Source organism: Sinohyriopsis cumingii, chromosome 9, assembly GCF_028554795.1.
Source record: "Sinohyriopsis cumingii isolate HCF-2022 chromosome 9, ASM2855479v2, whole genome shotgun sequence".
NCBI classification, from domain to species: domain Eukaryota; kingdom Metazoa; phylum Mollusca; class Bivalvia; order Unionida; family Unionidae; genus Sinohyriopsis; species Sinohyriopsis cumingii.
The window spans coordinates 35,483,917-35,502,069 of record NC_142969.1 but is presented as its reverse complement, the minus strand read 5'-3'; the positions used below and the strand labels follow the sequence as shown (position 1 = coordinate 35,502,069).

At 32.7% G+C, this 18,153-nt stretch overlaps 1 protein-coding gene and 1 long non-coding RNA gene across 2 annotated transcripts; both read right to left on the bottom strand.

Annotated features, from left to right (window-relative positions):
• Window positions 1–3,664: 3,664 nt before the first annotated feature.
• Window positions 3,665–7,534, bottom strand: LOC149791543 (uncharacterized). Its single transcript, XR_016423371.1, has 2 exons — window positions 4,813–7,534; window positions 3,665–4,410 (listed from the first exon to the last, which is right to left on the bottom strand). It is a non-coding gene; the product is annotated as an uncharacterized LOC149791543 (long non-coding RNA).
• A 5,635-nt stretch (window positions 7,535–13,169) lies between these two features.
• On the bottom strand, window positions 13,170–17,652 carry LOC149791542 (uncharacterized). Its single transcript, XM_089970068.1, has 4 exons — window positions 17,582–17,652; window positions 17,122–17,226; window positions 16,394–16,587; window positions 13,170–14,121 (listed from the first exon to the last, which is right to left on the bottom strand). The coding sequence occupies exons 2-4, from the start codon at window positions 17,189–17,191 to the stop codon at window positions 13,306–13,308; spliced, it is 1,080 nt and encodes a 359-aa protein (XP_089826194.1). The 5' UTR covers window positions 17,192–17,226; window positions 17,582–17,652; the 3' UTR covers window positions 13,170–13,305.
• Between the last annotated feature and the right edge of the window lie 501 nt (window positions 17,653–18,153).

Below are 18,153 nucleotides of genomic sequence, written 5' to 3'. Positions count from 1 at the left end.
ATAATGGTAAGAAGGCATGAACGAAAGGATTGACTTTTAGTGAAACAATTAAGGAATTTTATTGAAGAGTTACAAACCAATCCGTATCAATTTTCTATTGGAGAAGAACGTTATTTCCTGTTAGCTTAGTTTTCAATGCACTTTATAATAATTACAAGTTTTCAGTGAAAAACCATTCAATTATTTTCATCTGCAACATAAAGGTATAAAACAATGTTTCCAAAGTGAACATAAGGGGGAGATTATAGCAAAAAAAGAATATGCGAAAATGAATCGAGACAACTCGGGAAGTATTAAAAAAATACATTATTGAATTCGTTTTTCAAATTCGAGGTGGTCAAAGATTATCTCCATTTGCTTGAATGCATTTTCTTATCAGTTTATGTTGTCCTTATCTGCTAAGTTCAAGAACGAAATAAATCAAACTTATGTTCAAGATCATAAATAACGTGGAAGCATGTCGCCACTGCATCTGTGTGTGCTATAGACTTAATTTCTTCTCTATCAAATTGCTATGAAGAACATCATGGGTAGGTACAAAACTCTGTTTCCAAAATATATTTCACTTTTCTAAAGATTAGTTAACTTGTCAGCATCAATATCAGAGGAACACATACAATTGCCAATTTCATACATTATTTTTATGTCGAGAGAAATCCTTGTCTACCTGATTTTATTATTCAAATTATTTGGAAAGAATAATCCATTTTAAATTGTACGTTTGTAACAGTAAAAGTGCTCAGCATAAATGAATTGAAATAATTCTTTACAGATCAACAGATCGTAATTGCTATATACTGAAGTACAATGACACTCTTGTAATTGCAACTGTTCTTAATTTCATTCAGTCTTTTAGTTTCAGTTTGATTTGATTTTAATTTTTAGTATCGTTTCTAGTATCTTCATTCAGCTAGTGAAGAATATTTTCAGTCATTTTGTTAACGTTTTTCTGTTGATACAATTAGGTGTTTCTGGGAAACGGAGTTCTATGCATATTTGGAACCGTTTTTGAGAGACCTACAAAAATAATTTAAACACACCCCTAAAACACACCCATCAAAAACACAACAAATCTCAACACAAGAAACAAACAGATTGGGTCACTATACTTTAGATGAAGTGTTTTGATTGTATAGAGAACCTTACGTATGTAGAAAGGGAAAACAATTCAAGCGAAGTAGTATATCTTATGATATTATCAAGGACGGAGACAATCTACAACAATAGTCCTCGAACACTAATGTAAATGTAGGATCTAACCTAGTCCATCGACAATGAATATATATTATACTTTAGATGAAGTGTTTTGATTGTATAGAGAATCTTAAATTTGTAGAACGGGAAAACAATTTGAGCAAAGTAGATATATCTTATGATATTATCAAGGACGGACATAATCTACAACAACAGTCCTCGAACACTGATGTAGATATAGGATGTGACCTAGTCCATCAACAATGAATATATACGTCTTGGTTTAGATCAATATTTGTTCAAAGTCGGATGCAGTACGGGGTCTTTTCTTCAGCATATTTAACTCTAGCCTATCTTTTCTTCTTCTCATGAAATAAGTAAATAGCTGCCTTTAATTTATATATATATATATATATATATATATATATATATATATATATATATATATATATATATATATATATATATATATATACTACCAGTTTAAATCTCAGCATCATTCTTTCGCTACTTCTGTTTCTTTATTTCTCTTTCTTTCACGCTCTGAGCTAATTCATTCGTTCGTTAAAGCAACATCATTACAAGATGTTTCTAATTATATTATGTTCTGATTCAGATTATAAAACTCAACCTTTCATGATATATATTGATGTTAACTTTTGGATTGCAAGATAAACATTCTTTCACCCAATATGTTCACTCAGAGATCGCACAATCAATGTTTTTGATGCCTAAAGATCTAACAACTTTGCCTGGACAACTTTGTTTAAGATTCAGGAATAGTCGATATAGGTTATGTTTTCTTTACGCTTCTAAATTTGAAGTTTACAACATCAGACATCAGAATTCGTTGTTTCTTTTTTCTCTGCTAGTAGATAGGATACAATATTTGCCTGCCAGGTCTAAAGAAAAAGAGTTACATGATCGCTCTGAATCTTCTAATTGGTAAATAAGGGAGTTTATAATTGAGTTCATAAGGGAGTTTACAATTTATGTATATTTAAGGAAAAACATTCTGCATATTAATTTCATTAATAATTCAGTGCAAATCAGTTAAAACATTAAACATTAAATTGAATGATTCGCGTTTATTTTGATGTATGACAAAGTCCTGTAGCTAATACGTACCTTTAACGAGATTATTAAGATATCCTATACAATGATTAGATGTAAACATTGTGTTATATATATATATATATATATATATATATATATATATATATATATATATATATATATATATATATATATATATATATATATATATATAGTGAGAGAGAGAGAGAGAGAGAGAATTATAAATATAAACCAGACAGAACGGAAAGTGCTATCCTTGGATTCCTATAAATGAATGCTTGATAATACTGTCATACAGTTCAAAGAATTTTTAATTCGTACTCTACGGAGATTCGAACCCAGGTCCGCGGGTAAACGGCACCCATCGCTTTGCCTTCACACACGAGCCCACATTCCTTCACGACTAAGCACACATCACCAAAACATGATGTTACTCAATCGGTGTTGTATGCACTGGTGTATAGCAGACACACTCGTATGACGACCTAGTAATTACCTTTCATATATCTACACAGTCATTTTGGATTTCTATGAAAGGTATCAAGGTATATATAATTAATTATAGCGAATTATAAATATAAACCAGACAGAACGGAAAGTTTTATATATATACTGACTCCATCCTGGTTAAATCAAGATATAATTAAGGATGAAGACCATCTAATATTATTGCTTTGAAACTTTGAGAATGATGCAGGATGTTTATAAGTCAGTTCACTCGCTGTATGTCCTGATATAGTCGGTGTATGTCCTGGTATAGTCGAACGTTTAGCAAGGTTAAATATCGTCATTTCGTTTGTATTTAATGTCACTTATTTAACATGTATAAATTAATTTAAGACGTTTTGGTAAACATATGCTTTAAATCAAATCTTTTCCATATGCCTTGTTGCAGCTATTCTGTACGTTCCTGAACTGAGAGTAGATACATTATACAGAAGCCGAATAATTGCACGTGCCTTTAACCACAGTTTGACGTAGAATAGATATGTCTACATGAAACATATGTGATGACGACATAACATGAAATATATATAAAGTTTCTTTATTGAATTTAGAAGAAGAATTCAGCGCCACTCCAATATCAACGTTAGTTATATTAAAGAGTATAGCAGATAACACCGTAGTTATTAATGTAATCAAGGTTGCAACTTAACTTCACTTACAGGAAAAATAATGACATCCGTAAAGCTGCTCAAGAAAAGGCGAATGAAACCTTATCTGCACACAATAGAGCTGACACTGTGTTTAAACACAGGTTTAAAGTCAATAATGAAATATTTGACCTCAAGGAATCTACACTAGTTATATGAAGTCATTGTTACATGCAAAAATGTAGAAGTTCGATCTCACTCCCACCCAAATCAAACAAATAACAAAAATTAAACAAACATAATATTTGGGTTTTCATTTTAATAAAAGTTGCACAAATATTGTTTCATGGCCTTAAAAAAAGTTATTAACATTGCTTTAATAATTGCACATGTTGACCGATTGCATTGACAAATGCCGTTTACCACTGTGTAAACGAATCTTGAACACATATCGTATAAATAGATTTACTCATCAAAGTTAGTTAAATTCTTAGTATTGATCAGATATCTTTACATTTGTTAACATGGTAGAAGCATATGAAGTATAGAAATAGCGATTCAAAGGAATCCAGACTTAGTGACCAGTTCTTACATACATACATACATACATACATATTTGAAATGGCCAAGGGATCATTGCACTCAATTATTACGATGTGTACTCTCTGGTAAGGCTAGTGACATTTACAATTCACTGTCAGTTCACCAAAGTGGTTACTATGATGTGGTCAATGAATGTATCTTAAGGGGGTATGAACTAGTCACTGAAGCTTATGAAGTAGAGAAATAGTGATGTCAAGGGAATCCAGACTTCGTGACCACTTCATACATACATACATACATACATACATACATACATACATATATGCATACATACATACATACATACATACATACATACATACATACATATATGCATACATACATACATAAGCATTTCGTGCAGAGATAACAGGTGGTAACCAGGAATGATCAAACTATCTTTCAGTGGATGACCGTATGCATCTGAATCGGTAGTTCTCAGACTTTTTGTCTCCTGATATAACTGCAAAAGAAACGATTTTGTGTATTTCAAACAGAGGTATTATTTTGAAAGCGGTATGAAGAGAACAGACACAACATAAAAGATAGATTGACCTCTCGTTGAAGGGAAGCGCTATTTTGATATTATTTGACACGTTGAGGATGGCTCTGCAACCTAAAAATTATAACACATTATTGGCATGTGTGCCTATGAATGAACTCATTGCACAAGTACATTTAATCTTTATTTGTAAATTTCTTTCTACATGATTATATATTATATTAAATTGAATTATTGACTTGACATTTTCCAAAATCAAGTATCTCACCAGTAGCCTTTTTGTTGTAAAATAATAATACATAATATTAATGCACTATTACTGTGGATTAAACATTTTGTACAAATAAAAAGATATGAACTTACGATTTTATAGAATCAAATCCAAAATAATCCATGAATAATCCAAGAATAAAATTTCTAAAAGTCCTAATAACAAAATGTTCTACTAATTTCAAGTTCGACAAAGAATCCAAGATGGAAGACGATGAAGTATGCTGCAATCTGTAGTGTTGAAGTCTAAAGTTCATTGTAGAAAGAAGAATTATTACTCCGGTTTCTGATAGCTGATTGTATTTTTATTAAAAACAACTGTCCTTGTTCTACAATATTGCATCAGCACACGTATTTCCTTGAAAAATAACAAAATTAATCCTTTTGAATCCAAATAATTTGAAATAACTCCAAACCAAGTAATTTGAAATAACTCCAAACAGCACAACACACTAAAAGTTTAACAGCCCAGCTTCTACTGAAAATAATTCTCCAAAACATAGGTTATATCGTATTAGTAACGTAAACAAGGGGTCACGTGATCATCTTCTCAAAGGTTATAGATGTTACGTGTTCGTTAAAGGTCACGTACACAAAGTGTACTCTAAGAAAAAAAATTGTTAACATCTTAAAGACGACGTCACTTCATTACCTCGATAACATCCAATATTTTAAAATAAAGAGAGAACTTGTTTACGATGGTTGCTACAAATTTTGAAACAGGTGAGGATTTAGATCAACACCTGGTGTTTATAAACTATCAGCCAAGATCAAACTATTTTCTGAAAAATGTATCATCTCTAGTGAATACATTTACACTGCAATATCATGCAATGAAAAAAATTTAAAAACTGACAAACAATTAAATTGAAATAAATATATATTAAATCAGATTTAATTAAATCAAATATAAATAACAGAGTTGATTCAATGAGAATTACAACAGGCAGAGTCACTTTAACTTTATCATAAAGGTATCTACGGATGGAACAGTGACTCATTTAGATCTATAATATGATGTTCCGGTTTACATTTTAATACAAGTTGTACAAACTATTGTTTAGTGTTCTTTGTGGTTCAAACTTATTGACTTGGTACTGTAAAATGTCCGTGTGAATTGCTTGCATTCGTATGATCGTTGACCAAAGTTAAAGCAAATCGTGTATGCAATTAGTTTTTAGTATAAAGTAAATTACCCATACATAATAAACAAATGACAACGGTATTCTAGAAATATATACCGACAACAACAATATCTAAAAATGATCTATTTTCAATATTTAAATTATATCATGCTGTGCACAATGATTCAGGTACAAATTCATCTAATTAGATAAATATATTGCTCCAACTTTTGTTGAAAATTAGTTAATTACGAAGCATGTCTAATCGATCATCAAAGTTCTTAAAAATTATCGGTTGCTAACAATCACATTATTTTTTCATCCGTCACCCTTCTTAGAAGCCTATGAGATGGAGAATGAGAGATGTCGGAGTACATCAGACTAAGTGACATACATACATACATACATACATACATACATACATACATACATACATAGACAACAGACAATAAACAGAGACCTACCGATATACATAAGAATATTGGCGCACAATTTATAAATAATAAGTTCTGACTCACTTCACAGCAAGGACATGCAGAAATCTTGAAATAAAGGAAGAACGAGAGACAGAAAATAAATAATACCATTCTAGAAACTTAAGCTAATACTTTCAAAACATTAAAAATCATTTTCCTCGGAAGATTTCCTTGGAAATGTGATTTTATATATTAAACATCATATCAAACAAGATGGACTGCTTAGAAAAGTTGTTTTTAATGAAATGTTTTTTAATTTATTTTACTGATATTTTTGAAAAAATTAAATTTGGATAGGGAAACCCTTTCATATTCAAATTGCGCATACATTCCCTTATGAATCCAGTCCTAGTGCAGACTACAAAGCCCCAGGTTTCCTGTCGCATAATACGGCGGCTGTTATGGGTCTATGCAGATTGTTAGGAATAATGATTTGAACAAACAACATAGAAAACCTGAAAGGCCTTGGAAACATTGTGCATCTGCACTTTTCTACTTAAGTCTCTTCTGTGGTTCACATAGAATACCAGGTTCTATACAATAAAAATATTTAAATAAATGAGATATTCGGCCTATTCAAACACAATGAAACTTTCAAGATCGAACACTCTGTAACAGAACACGCCTTAAACCGCAAAATTAAATTTGGTCCTCATGGATTTCGGTCTCATGAGTACTCTCTATATCTAGGATTTCGGGCTCCTGAGTACTCTGTATATCTATTATTTCGATGTCGTAAGTATTTTCTATATCTATGATCAATCTCTAGAAGTCACGATATTATAATACTCTCTTTTGTACCGCGATATTCATCATAAATTCAATATGGATCAGTTATGTGTATTGTGATATGATAATGACAAGAGATGCATCTGATTTTCTTGGAAAAACTGTTATCCAAAGTGAGGTTAGAATCTTAATACAGCAGTACGTCAAAATTGCAGACGAAATGCCGGTTGGAAGCACGTTTTAGAAAGTACACATATGAAACCTATAATGCAATGAAAAGCTGTCAAGACCTGATTTTAACTATATTGAATAGTTTGTTTCACCTCCTTGCTCGTAGCTTCAGCTTGAAATTTCTTGCAATAAAATTTGAAATTCCTTGCAATTTATTATAGGCACTAATATCCCTCCATAAATATTTTCGGAGTCTTTAAATATATTGCCGAGAGAAAGAGAACAGTTTTATTATCTACACAGATTATGTATGAATCAGATACCTAATATATACTAGTATCCGTCTTTAACAGCAAGTTTTCCTTTGGTTTCATTCCTGATGAGAGAGAAAAGAAATGAGCTGTGGAATCTAAATGATAGCACATAAAACATTTAAATGCTTTGTTTTTAGTTCAATTACCTACATTATGCCAAATGGATTCACATAACTGGTAGGTCTGTATCATTTGATTTAACTTTAATTGAACTTGCAGTGTCATATCATATTGGAAACACCACTGTTATTTTATAATTTTGCTAGCAATTAGAAGTAATATTTAGGTGTCAATATTTGGAGCAAATTTTATTATCTTTGCCATTAGTAAGATTGTTTTAAATCCTTTCCTACTGCATGTTTAATGTTATAAAAGAGTTTCCAATCCTATTCAAGGTGAAGTCTTGTATGTTAAAAACAGCATTTATCTCTCCCTTACCATCACATTTCTTTTAAAATAAACTAGTAATCCTGCATTACTATCGTTGAATATTTTCATAACTTTAGTGTTATTTCCTAAAATATTTTGTAATTAGCATTTGGATTAATAAATTTAAGTAAGGTTAATCAACAACAAAAACATAAACAGACGCAACAGTGGCCATCATCACCATTATCACCATCACAAACTGAATTTATGGTTTTATAATGAATATAACATGTACCTATTATTTATCGCAAGTTCGTATGTAATATATTTGTACATAAAGACAAAATAATGCTGTTTTTATGGCTTTGTTGTCTTGAAATATAAAATGAAAAACTTCCATAAATCAACGCCCCGAGTGTCAGAGTGGTCTAAAGCGCTCTTCGTTACGGATCACTGCCATCTCACCTCTGTCTGCGTGGGTTCGAGTCTCAGATTCTTCCAATTGGGTATGTGTGAAAGCTTGCCAGTAGCTTCTCGTGGGTCGGTGATTCTTTCCGGGGGTTTTACCGGGTTCTTCCTCCACCATTAATACTGGCTGCCATTTATAGTCTATCTTGTGCTGAAAAATGGCGTTAAACCCTACACCAAATCAACGCACTACCACATGAAAAGTAAAGCCATTGAACAGTTACCACCCAACACAATGCTAACATTCCTGTATACCAGTATTTCAGGTGAACATCAAATACAGACAGGTATTAAAGCGTGTGAAACAACTTGCATTGATGCTACCTATATAATTCATGATCAGCCTCCTGAAATTAGTACTCAAACTCAATCAACATAACAGTTTTGTGGCAAGTACTGGGTGCAGACCAAAGGGAGAGCCAAGATGACGAGGATTGTTCACTCATCTGTAAATGTATGGCTCGAGTAGAAAGCCAACATAGTTTGTGTAAGATATAACGGTTATCATCGGGCATGTTTAATTAATGGTGTGGAAAATATATGGTAGCAATGATGGAAATGCTAGATAAAACTGGTAATGAAAAAAAATATTTTTTAATATTCAATTCCATTCAATTCACAGCCCAATATCTGACAAAATGGTTCCAATAGAACATACGATACCGGCAAGCAAACCATGCGAGCTGACCTCCTAAAACACAAGGGAAAACACGTATAACGAATACACAACATCCTCGCGTTCCATGCAGATAACGCTAGAGTCGGTCGTATCGGTGCCATTAAAGGACCAAATAACTAACTTAAAATAATCCTTCCATCACAGTCGCATTTGACACGTTTAACATTCTGAATCAGATTATACCATTCAACACAGAAAATGGGATCCATCTGATTACGTGTTTGGTATGCAGCATTCAGTATGTTGGAGACATAGAAATTGCATAGTAAAGTCTGAAAAATAACACAATTGGCATACTATAACATAGAAAGAACAACTGATGGAATTTTTTGTTCTTCTCTAGGACTACACTTCCAGATATGTAATACTGACTGCATTAGATCATAATTAAATATGGAACATATAAAATGAGAGTCTGAAGGAAACCTTTTGTATTTGCCGGCAGGAAAGACGCAAAAAAAAGAGACTAAATCAAGAGGATGCCAAAACGTTCAGCGGGTTTACCTTTGTTATACGTGACTAAATATTTGACACGGTCGGAGTCAAAAATACGATAAGAATATGTCTCAGCTATTTGGGTGTGAATTTTGACCAGTCCAATTCACAGCAAGTGATATTTTACTTTATAATGATTAAAGTCAAGGTGCCCTGATAAGACTGTTTTCTTAGAAAATACACATATTAAACATATACATTTTTCTTCATATGGAGAAATACATCTAATCCTAATTACACAGTTGATATTTAAATGCATTTTCTGCTTGCTTGGGGTACTGCTCGTAGGTCAAGATGATACATGCTGTTGGTTAGATTTTTTGGTGTCATGATAATTTTTTCAGGCGTTTGCATGATAAGTGGAGTATTGCTTATTCTGTCTTGATATAACTGAGGTAATCAAACATTCATTGGCTATTTTGTCTTTTAAAATAAAATGATTTCTCCATTTGAAAACCGCACATACAGCTACGATAAGAGATATATTAATGTTTCTTTAAAGACTATACATCATATTTATCTCTCATGGTATTAAATTTTAAATCCGATAATTCTCTACAGTTAAATATCTTCTGACAATATGAAATGAACGTATAAACGAATATATAACAACCAATATATTGAAACACTTTCATGCGGTCAATTTTTTGATCGAAACGGAAATCAGTTTAAAACTATTTAGAAACAGTGACTTCCATGGCAACAAACTGTTTGCATATTACTTCCGAACTTTGTGATATTATTTAATTGTACAACTTAAATATTTGAAAATATATAAATATTGTATACAATTGCCATTCCATTGAAATGGTTACTTAATTGAATGTGATTCATTTTGATGAGTAATGCGGGAGAGTCCCTCCTTTGGAACCATACGTTGTTCAGCTATGACATCAGTGGACACTCCACTTACGCCATTGACTTGAGCGAAATATTGTCTTCTGGAACCAAGCACACTTGAGCATGCACTCAAACAGTTAAGCTTCAGCGTTTATGATTCAGTCAAAGAAAATTCATTAAGGCGATTAAACTCTTGTGATGATATAGATTTATAGAGCCAATCAGTTGTATTAAATTCATTTGTAGCCAATTCCCTAACTGATTAGCACATTATCTTTGACTTTGCTCGAGAGTTCTTAAGCAGTGAATACTAATTCTTCTATTCAAAAGGATGAAGCACTAAAATTCGATTCAGCCTCTTGGCTTGTGAGCAAGTTGACCAAGCAAACATGCTATCATTCGGACGGTCCCAAAAAAAGTCACTTCAAATGTTTCCAGACGCAATATAATCCATACTATGTTTATTTTGTTTGTGCCCATGTTAATGCCTAACATATGTAAGACAGTAGTTAGGAACCGAAACATATAACTAATATACTGGATTTCTTCAGAAATTTAGAAAAGTGAAATAAACCTATTTGGAACTTAATTAGTGTAGTGTTACAGTTAAAGGGTTGTTTCAGACGGGATGCATCAATATTGTAAAGGCCTTTCACAGGATGATTGATGGCTGTCAATGGAAGCCAACAAAGTGAAATTTAAGATCATCTTTCCATAACGACATTTATCTTAAATTGAGGGCGGGGACCCGGGTGGCTGAAGGGTCTCAAGCTCTCGCCTTTATCGATCCTTTCCATCTCACCTCTGTCCACGTGGGTTTGAGTTTCAAGTTCGGCCAATGTGTGTATATGAGAAAGTTGCCAGTAGCTTCGGTGTCGGTGGTTCTTCCAGGGGTTTTCACATGTTCTTCCCCCACGAATTATATTGGCCGACTTGTATATCCTGTCTTGCGCTGACAAATGAAGTTAAACCAAATAAACAACAACAACTTAAAGTGAGGCGCTGAAATAGGGGCTTCAGATACCTATATAGTGTTTTAAAAATCTAAATTTGTGCACACCTGTTTGTTGGGAATCCCTGGTTTTCAACACGAAGCCTATCAGCCTTAAAATGAATCTTCTGGTGAATGTGTCCAATAAATAAATCTGACTCGAAGTCTTAAGTATAAAATAAATATAGCGCTGTTGTGACATTGTTTTAATCTGGTGAGAAGTGAATATGACATTAAAATGTCTCATTCATGTTGAGAGAATTACGAAGTCATTTCATGGAGTTCGTTAAAATACGAAACAAGAGATACATGTAAATAACGCCTAACATTTTCACTGTTACACCTAAGGACTTGAACGTTGAATATGTGTTCTTTATAACTGTAAGCTGAACGTCCTGCAATATGAGCAAGTCATTACTTTAGTTTATGCTTTGTAATAAATTAGATGTGACAAGAAACATCTACATGTACCACAATAATTCACCAAAAAGCAGAAAATGTATTTGTAGATCAAAACGTTACGCTATTGACTAGGCCTGACAATGAAAGGTTGTAATGGCTAACGTTAGTTAGGTAATAGTTAGGTATACAAATAAAGTCTGACGATATAACATGTTCTTTTTTATTTATAAGTGAAATGTAATACGACGTAATCTGTTTGGTACTTTTTTGTGATGCATGTCGATGGCATATGGTGTAGTCACTACTACTACTACTACTAATACTAAAGTTTTAAAATAGTGCTTCAAAACTACAATAAAAGAAACTAAGCACTGGGTTTCACCCACGTACCTGTAATTCCAAAGAGTTAAAAAATGGTCTTGATAAGAACCCATGAGATGTTCCATTTGGAATTTCGTCATTATGATGCTCAATTATTGTATAAATTCAGCTGCGAGCAAAAGTTTTGAAATGATTATGAATGAAAGATTGTATTGCGCATTTGTCAAATACTAGATCAAAATCTGCATGCAAAAAATAAACCACGATAATGCCACTCATCAATGGCCTTTACGTTGTCTGGTATATGTTGATGAAACTGGATCCTAGTAATTCTAGTAACTATGTCAAGTGATCTATGGTTTAATGTTAATGCACTTGGGATACGATACTAAACGATGCTATAAGTTTTAGTATTAAATATCATATACACTGTAAGTATATGGAAATCAAGCAAGTTGATTGATTTACTATTGTAATCTTGTATGAATCAAAAAACGTCTTTACTGACGTGACATGGTTCCATATATTGATATTCCTATATCTTTTCTTAGCATTTAACTTCAACTAAATTTGTTACTCAAATTCAGAACGTAACTAAAACTTAATATGTAAGAAAAACTTAGCATGCAACTAACTTTGCATACAGCTTAATCTTAGCACGTAACTCAAACTTAGCATGTAATTTAATCTTAGCATGTAAAGAAAGTCAGGCTCAAAATCCAGAACTTTTCCAGCATGTAGTTTAAATTAAAAATAAAGCCAAACTCATGTCACTTTCACGCTATTTTACACGTTTTTGTCTCTGTTAATATTAACTAAAGACGCTTTATAAGCCTTATTGTTTTAGTATGAATTTAAATGTATTGGTCTGAACATTCAACTCAAGGGCAACTCAATGCAATTAACATGAAAACCTAACGCTCTGGAAATGCTCATATGTATATCTTTTTAAAAAAATAAGTATAAAGAACTATGTTAGTCTGCAATAGGGATCATAAACTAAATGCAAACCTAAAAGTATTCAGTACCTACTTACGGCTTGATTGTACTTACAAACATATACGAGTCTACTCATAAGTATATGACTTTATTCTGATATGCATGATAGCTGACATAAAATAGGGAATATAGGAAAATTTTGTTCCGGTTTTAGACTAAGAATGCAATTAGTTATATAAAATTGAAAAAGTCCAAATGCAGTAGAAGTTTATGGACTTTTCATATTGAACCAGTCCTTGTCCCCTACGTTATTCCTTCTGTAGAACGCAGCGAGTTGTCCCCCTTGCGAGTTATTCTCAGACAGAGGAACACACATTGTCGTGGCACCAGCTCCTCCCTGGGATGTGGAAGCAAATGGATATTCGTCACAAGAATTATTTGGCGCGCTGCATTTCACCTTACCGCATGCCGCTTGACGGTTTCTTCTAATTTGATTTCGATCGGTTATTCGCTGCAAACTTCTCGTTTTGCCACTGTTTATTGCATTCACAATGTTCTGGCAAACTTTGGGCATATTAGTACAATCAAAAACAAGATCAGGTGCTCCGACATTCTCTTCTTCGACAAGGATTTCTAAACTAAGGTTATTTTTGGCAATGGCAGACAAATAGAAAGCGTCCAATATTTTATCTTCATGAACCTCATGCGTCTGTGCGTCCGTCGATATCTCATCAAAAAGTCCATTTTCGTTGAGAAGTATTCTGCCATCTCTTAATTTTCGTGCTATACTTTGGAGAAATGCTTGTATGTTCGGTGCTACTTCCCATCTCAGGGATTCCTTTGTCAAGAGCTCATGTATATGTCCGTTTTCAGTGTCATAAACGAGAAAATCACCAGCGCGTGAAGCAAACAGGGGGAGCCATGTTGGATTCCAGATGCCAGAGGTTCTCTTCATTGTCGACAGGGTCTCAACCACTTCACGCAGCGACAATAGGTAGTAGCCGGGAATGAGCCAAATATCCTTCAGGGAATGACCATCTGCTTCTGCCTCTAAAGTCTTCAAACCATTTGTTACCTTATATAGCTGCAGAAAAAACAGTTTTGTGGACGTCAAATATTGGAAGCAGAATGAAGAGAAAATTAAGACTTATTTGCAGATTCTACACTGATGTAACCAGTTAATGACGCATCGAATGAAAAAATGTTATGTAGTACTAATAAAATCTTGATTCTCTCTTTCCAGTTAAGAGTCTGTACAGGTCTAAAAATTTGATGGAAAGAAATTTTTTTGTAGACTGTAAATTTATCAATTTTCAAACATTCCGTATAGGGCAGAAACCAGAATTACGTGGACATTTTTAGAGGTACTTACAAACTAAATGAGCAAATATATGATCGGTGTATGCTTGTAGCTAAAAGCACAATATAGTCCATATCTAGACTGCAAATATTCATATCATCCTGTAACATTGTTCAACTGACGTCTATAGGTCAGTTTAACACATTGCTCCTTAAATGAGGAATTGATTGCAGTAGGGTAATTAGATAGTTAAGAGACATAGCTTATCACATAATTCTGAGGATATTATTGCTTTCGTACTTCGTACTTGAGATAAAACTGATAAGCAGTGAAACATTTATCATATGTTCTATTGTTCCCTGGCTACATTTAAGAATTCAACTACCAAGTGCTAAATTATGATTTCTCACAGTGAACTAAATTTTTCAATGATCAGCAATTCACTTTGTGTGTGTGATTTGGATTTTTAACGTAGCTTTAACAATTTTTCTGTCATTTCGATACGATGTCTGCAGTGTGACAGTTTATAGTGATGTCTAGCATTGAGGTATCATGACGCAGATACGTTGCATAACGTCCCAGCCAGGCACATTATCCTGGTATCAGGTCGACCAGTCCTTGCGCTAACCTCTTAATGTTGAGCACTTAGAGTGGCAGCTACAAGTATATTCTGACAGTTAAAAGAATGCAAATATTGTGTAGTGTTGACGGAATATTCATCCCTTCATCAAGTCACATAATTTCAACCTACCAAAAGTTGTTTTCCTATTATAGTTCTATTCTGTACTAATTTATGATCCAGATGTGGACATGTGCAATTTGGCTGCACACTTATGTCTAATTGTTTTGCGGCAGTAGACAATGTCCCACAAATTATCTAAGAAATGAGGAGAAATTGTCTGCCCAGATTTCAAATTATTAGGCAAGATTTCAGTGTGGACCATCATTTTAGTTCCAACTTTCAGTATATGCATATAAATTATAGTTATTTCTCCAAAACACCATACATTATCATCGAATTTGTCAACATAGTCTGACATATCTAAAGCTATATTACAATCTACTCTTAAGAAAGATTAACCTGTTGAGATGTATTTATTAATTGTCATTAAAAATTCCTATCTTCTTTAAACCCTAATCTACATAAGCATTATGTAACAGAATATGCCAATATTAGTATGTTCAATCTACAATTCATATATATGTTTTTGTGTTTTCTTTTAAAATTAACGATATTGAGAATTAATAAATTAATTATTTGATTTACTAAACACCTTTCATTTGTCAGAGAATGGGTTTCATTGTTCTATATTGCAGCTAAACGATCGCGTGGTGCATGTTTTGATAATTTATATTTATTGCTCACAATTGCACGAATACAATATATAACACAATTGCTGTGTTACACATAATATGAGACCTATAGATGACAAGGAAATATTTCGGTGTGTAGAAATAAAGCTTAAAAAGAAATTAATATTCTGCATGTTGCTTCAGTGGCTTATGTGATTTTCTCTTGTTGAGGATATGGCAGATACTATTTTGAAAGATTTCAATCAAATTAACGGGTTTTTCTTAGTATTGTGTTAGTTACTATTATGTCATATACTTAATTTAAGGACATGGTATGGTGAAATATGTATCAACTTCCAGGGATATACAAAGAATATAGAATACACACCATGATCATCATCATTATCAGCATCATCATCATTCATCATTTTCATCCCAGTAGTTTGATCTTGCAGATATGAACATATATATATATGGTCAAGTTAATCAATTTATAATATATACAATATTATCCGTATAATACAGGAAGGTCAAAACCTGAGAGATTAGCAGGCCGCCTAATATCTTACATTCGACCTCAATGTTGCAGCAATTAAACTGTCATAGGAAACTCTGAAAAAGCAAATGTGAATTAACGCATAATATGATCTTTTAAAATATTCTCAAATCCAAAGGTTCACGTTGTGAAGAAGTATCGTATGTGAGTTACTATTTGTAATATTAGATAACATTTAACGAAACGTGTTAAGAAGTACGACCCTACTTGAATAAGTTGCTCTAAATCAGACCCATCTCTGTTTTCTAGGACTGGTTGTAAGATGAGAATTATTTCCTCCTCTGTCAGTGGTGGTCCCAAAAGGTAACTGGCAGGTCTTTCCTTATTAAGAGGATGATTTATGATGAATTCTAGACTTCTCTTAATGTCGAATTCATCAGTCTCTCTGCTTGATGGAGAAGCTGTAACGATTCAGATTTAAAACATCAGTACATTTGTCGAAATTGAAATATTATTGTGAACGTTTATAAAATTTTGTTTGAGTTTTAATACACGTTTAGTTTGCCATTTATTTTTAAATATGTTCATTTTATTTACAGTTGTGTTTCGTTAAGAGAAAGTTACCTTCTTTGCTAAAATTAACACTACTCTCTCTCTCTATCTGTTTCTCTCTCGCTCGATATAAAATTAAAGTAGAACCAGCAAAATCATGCATGTCAAAGGTTAGATCTTTTCTGCTGATCACATCTTTGGTTCAACATTAATAATAAGAATACAAACTTTTTTGAAAAGTCTTTTAGCTTTGGGAATTTACGATCTACTTATGATACCTCTTAAGATTTCTTTTTTTTTGCAAGTAATTTTGATGGAAGTTTTCTTCAGCCATCGTGGTTGTTTTCCAGTGATGAGGAAAACAATAACATAAGACTGGAAAATATTTTAAACGTGAACGTTTACTAGAAGATATTTTTTTGTCAACACTCATAAAACATTACCTGAACTTGTTTCCACGAGAATAAAACAGGTCACCAAGAAAGAAGCAAGAATCTTAACTAGTTTCGTCATTTTAAGTCAGTGAAAGTTTCATCCGGAATTTAAATCTGAAAATATATTATAATAAATTACTTTAAACCAATAACCTTTGTACAGGAATATTAAGACCTAATCTATGATTCACTGTGTATTCTTTTAAAGGAAACAATCCCTTGAAAATTATTTAACAATGGCTGACAAACGGGAAGATGTGACGAGGGAAAAAACGCGAAAACTGCTAAGTTATAATCAAGTTCAAAGATAAGGTTTGAGTTTGTAGGCCAAATGTACACATCAAATTACTTTAAACACATTTAATAATAGAAAATATACGATAATACATATCTTACAATGATCACTTATACAATAAAAATCGTATCGTTATGACAGAAAACGTATCGATACAAGTCATCTTCGACTTACCTTCTCTGCTCCTAAGATGTTGAGATGAAACTGACTTTAATTTCAGTCAGCAAAGATTTTATACCTTAATCACACATGGAAGAGGCAAATCGATTGGATAATATTACATATATTAATTGTTTTCTAGTGTTTTGAATAGGCGGGAAAGCTGTAAGTAACTAAATAAGGTTAAGTGGTCACAACGTCAACCTGCTTCATGACATCCGTTAAATAATCAAGAAGTACTTCAATCTTTTCCAAATGTATCTGCGAATAAAGGAAACATTTTTATTCTTCAACAATATCATTACATTACAGGAAAATACGATTTTCATTATTTATCTAGGTTCAAGGTATGAAAACATCCTTCATATAGACACATATAATCAAATACGTATTTTAATGTTGTGGGGTAAATGTCATGAAAATGTTCCTAATTTTTACTCCAACTTGAAAGTATATTTATTGAGTCCTTTTAATCATTTGGGCATAGAGGTACAGCATCTATTTAGACGGAACTCCGTATCGACATATTCATCATTTTTATGTAAATAGCTGTAGCATCTATCCAGACAGAAGTCCGTATTGATATA

Coding starts and splice junctions, on each gene's coding strand:
- LOC149791542 (XM_089970068.1), bottom strand. CDS start 17,191: ATGACGAAACTAGTTAAGATTCTTGCTTCTTTCTTGGTGACCTGTTTT. Junction 16,588..17,121: donor TCTCGTGGAAACAAGTTCAG/GTAATGTTTTAT, acceptor GAATCGTTACAG/CTTCTCCATCAAGCAGAGAG. Junction 14,122..16,393: donor ATTTAGAGCAACTTATTCAA/GTAGGGTCGTAC, acceptor TTTTTTCTGCAG/CTATATAAGGTAACAAATGG.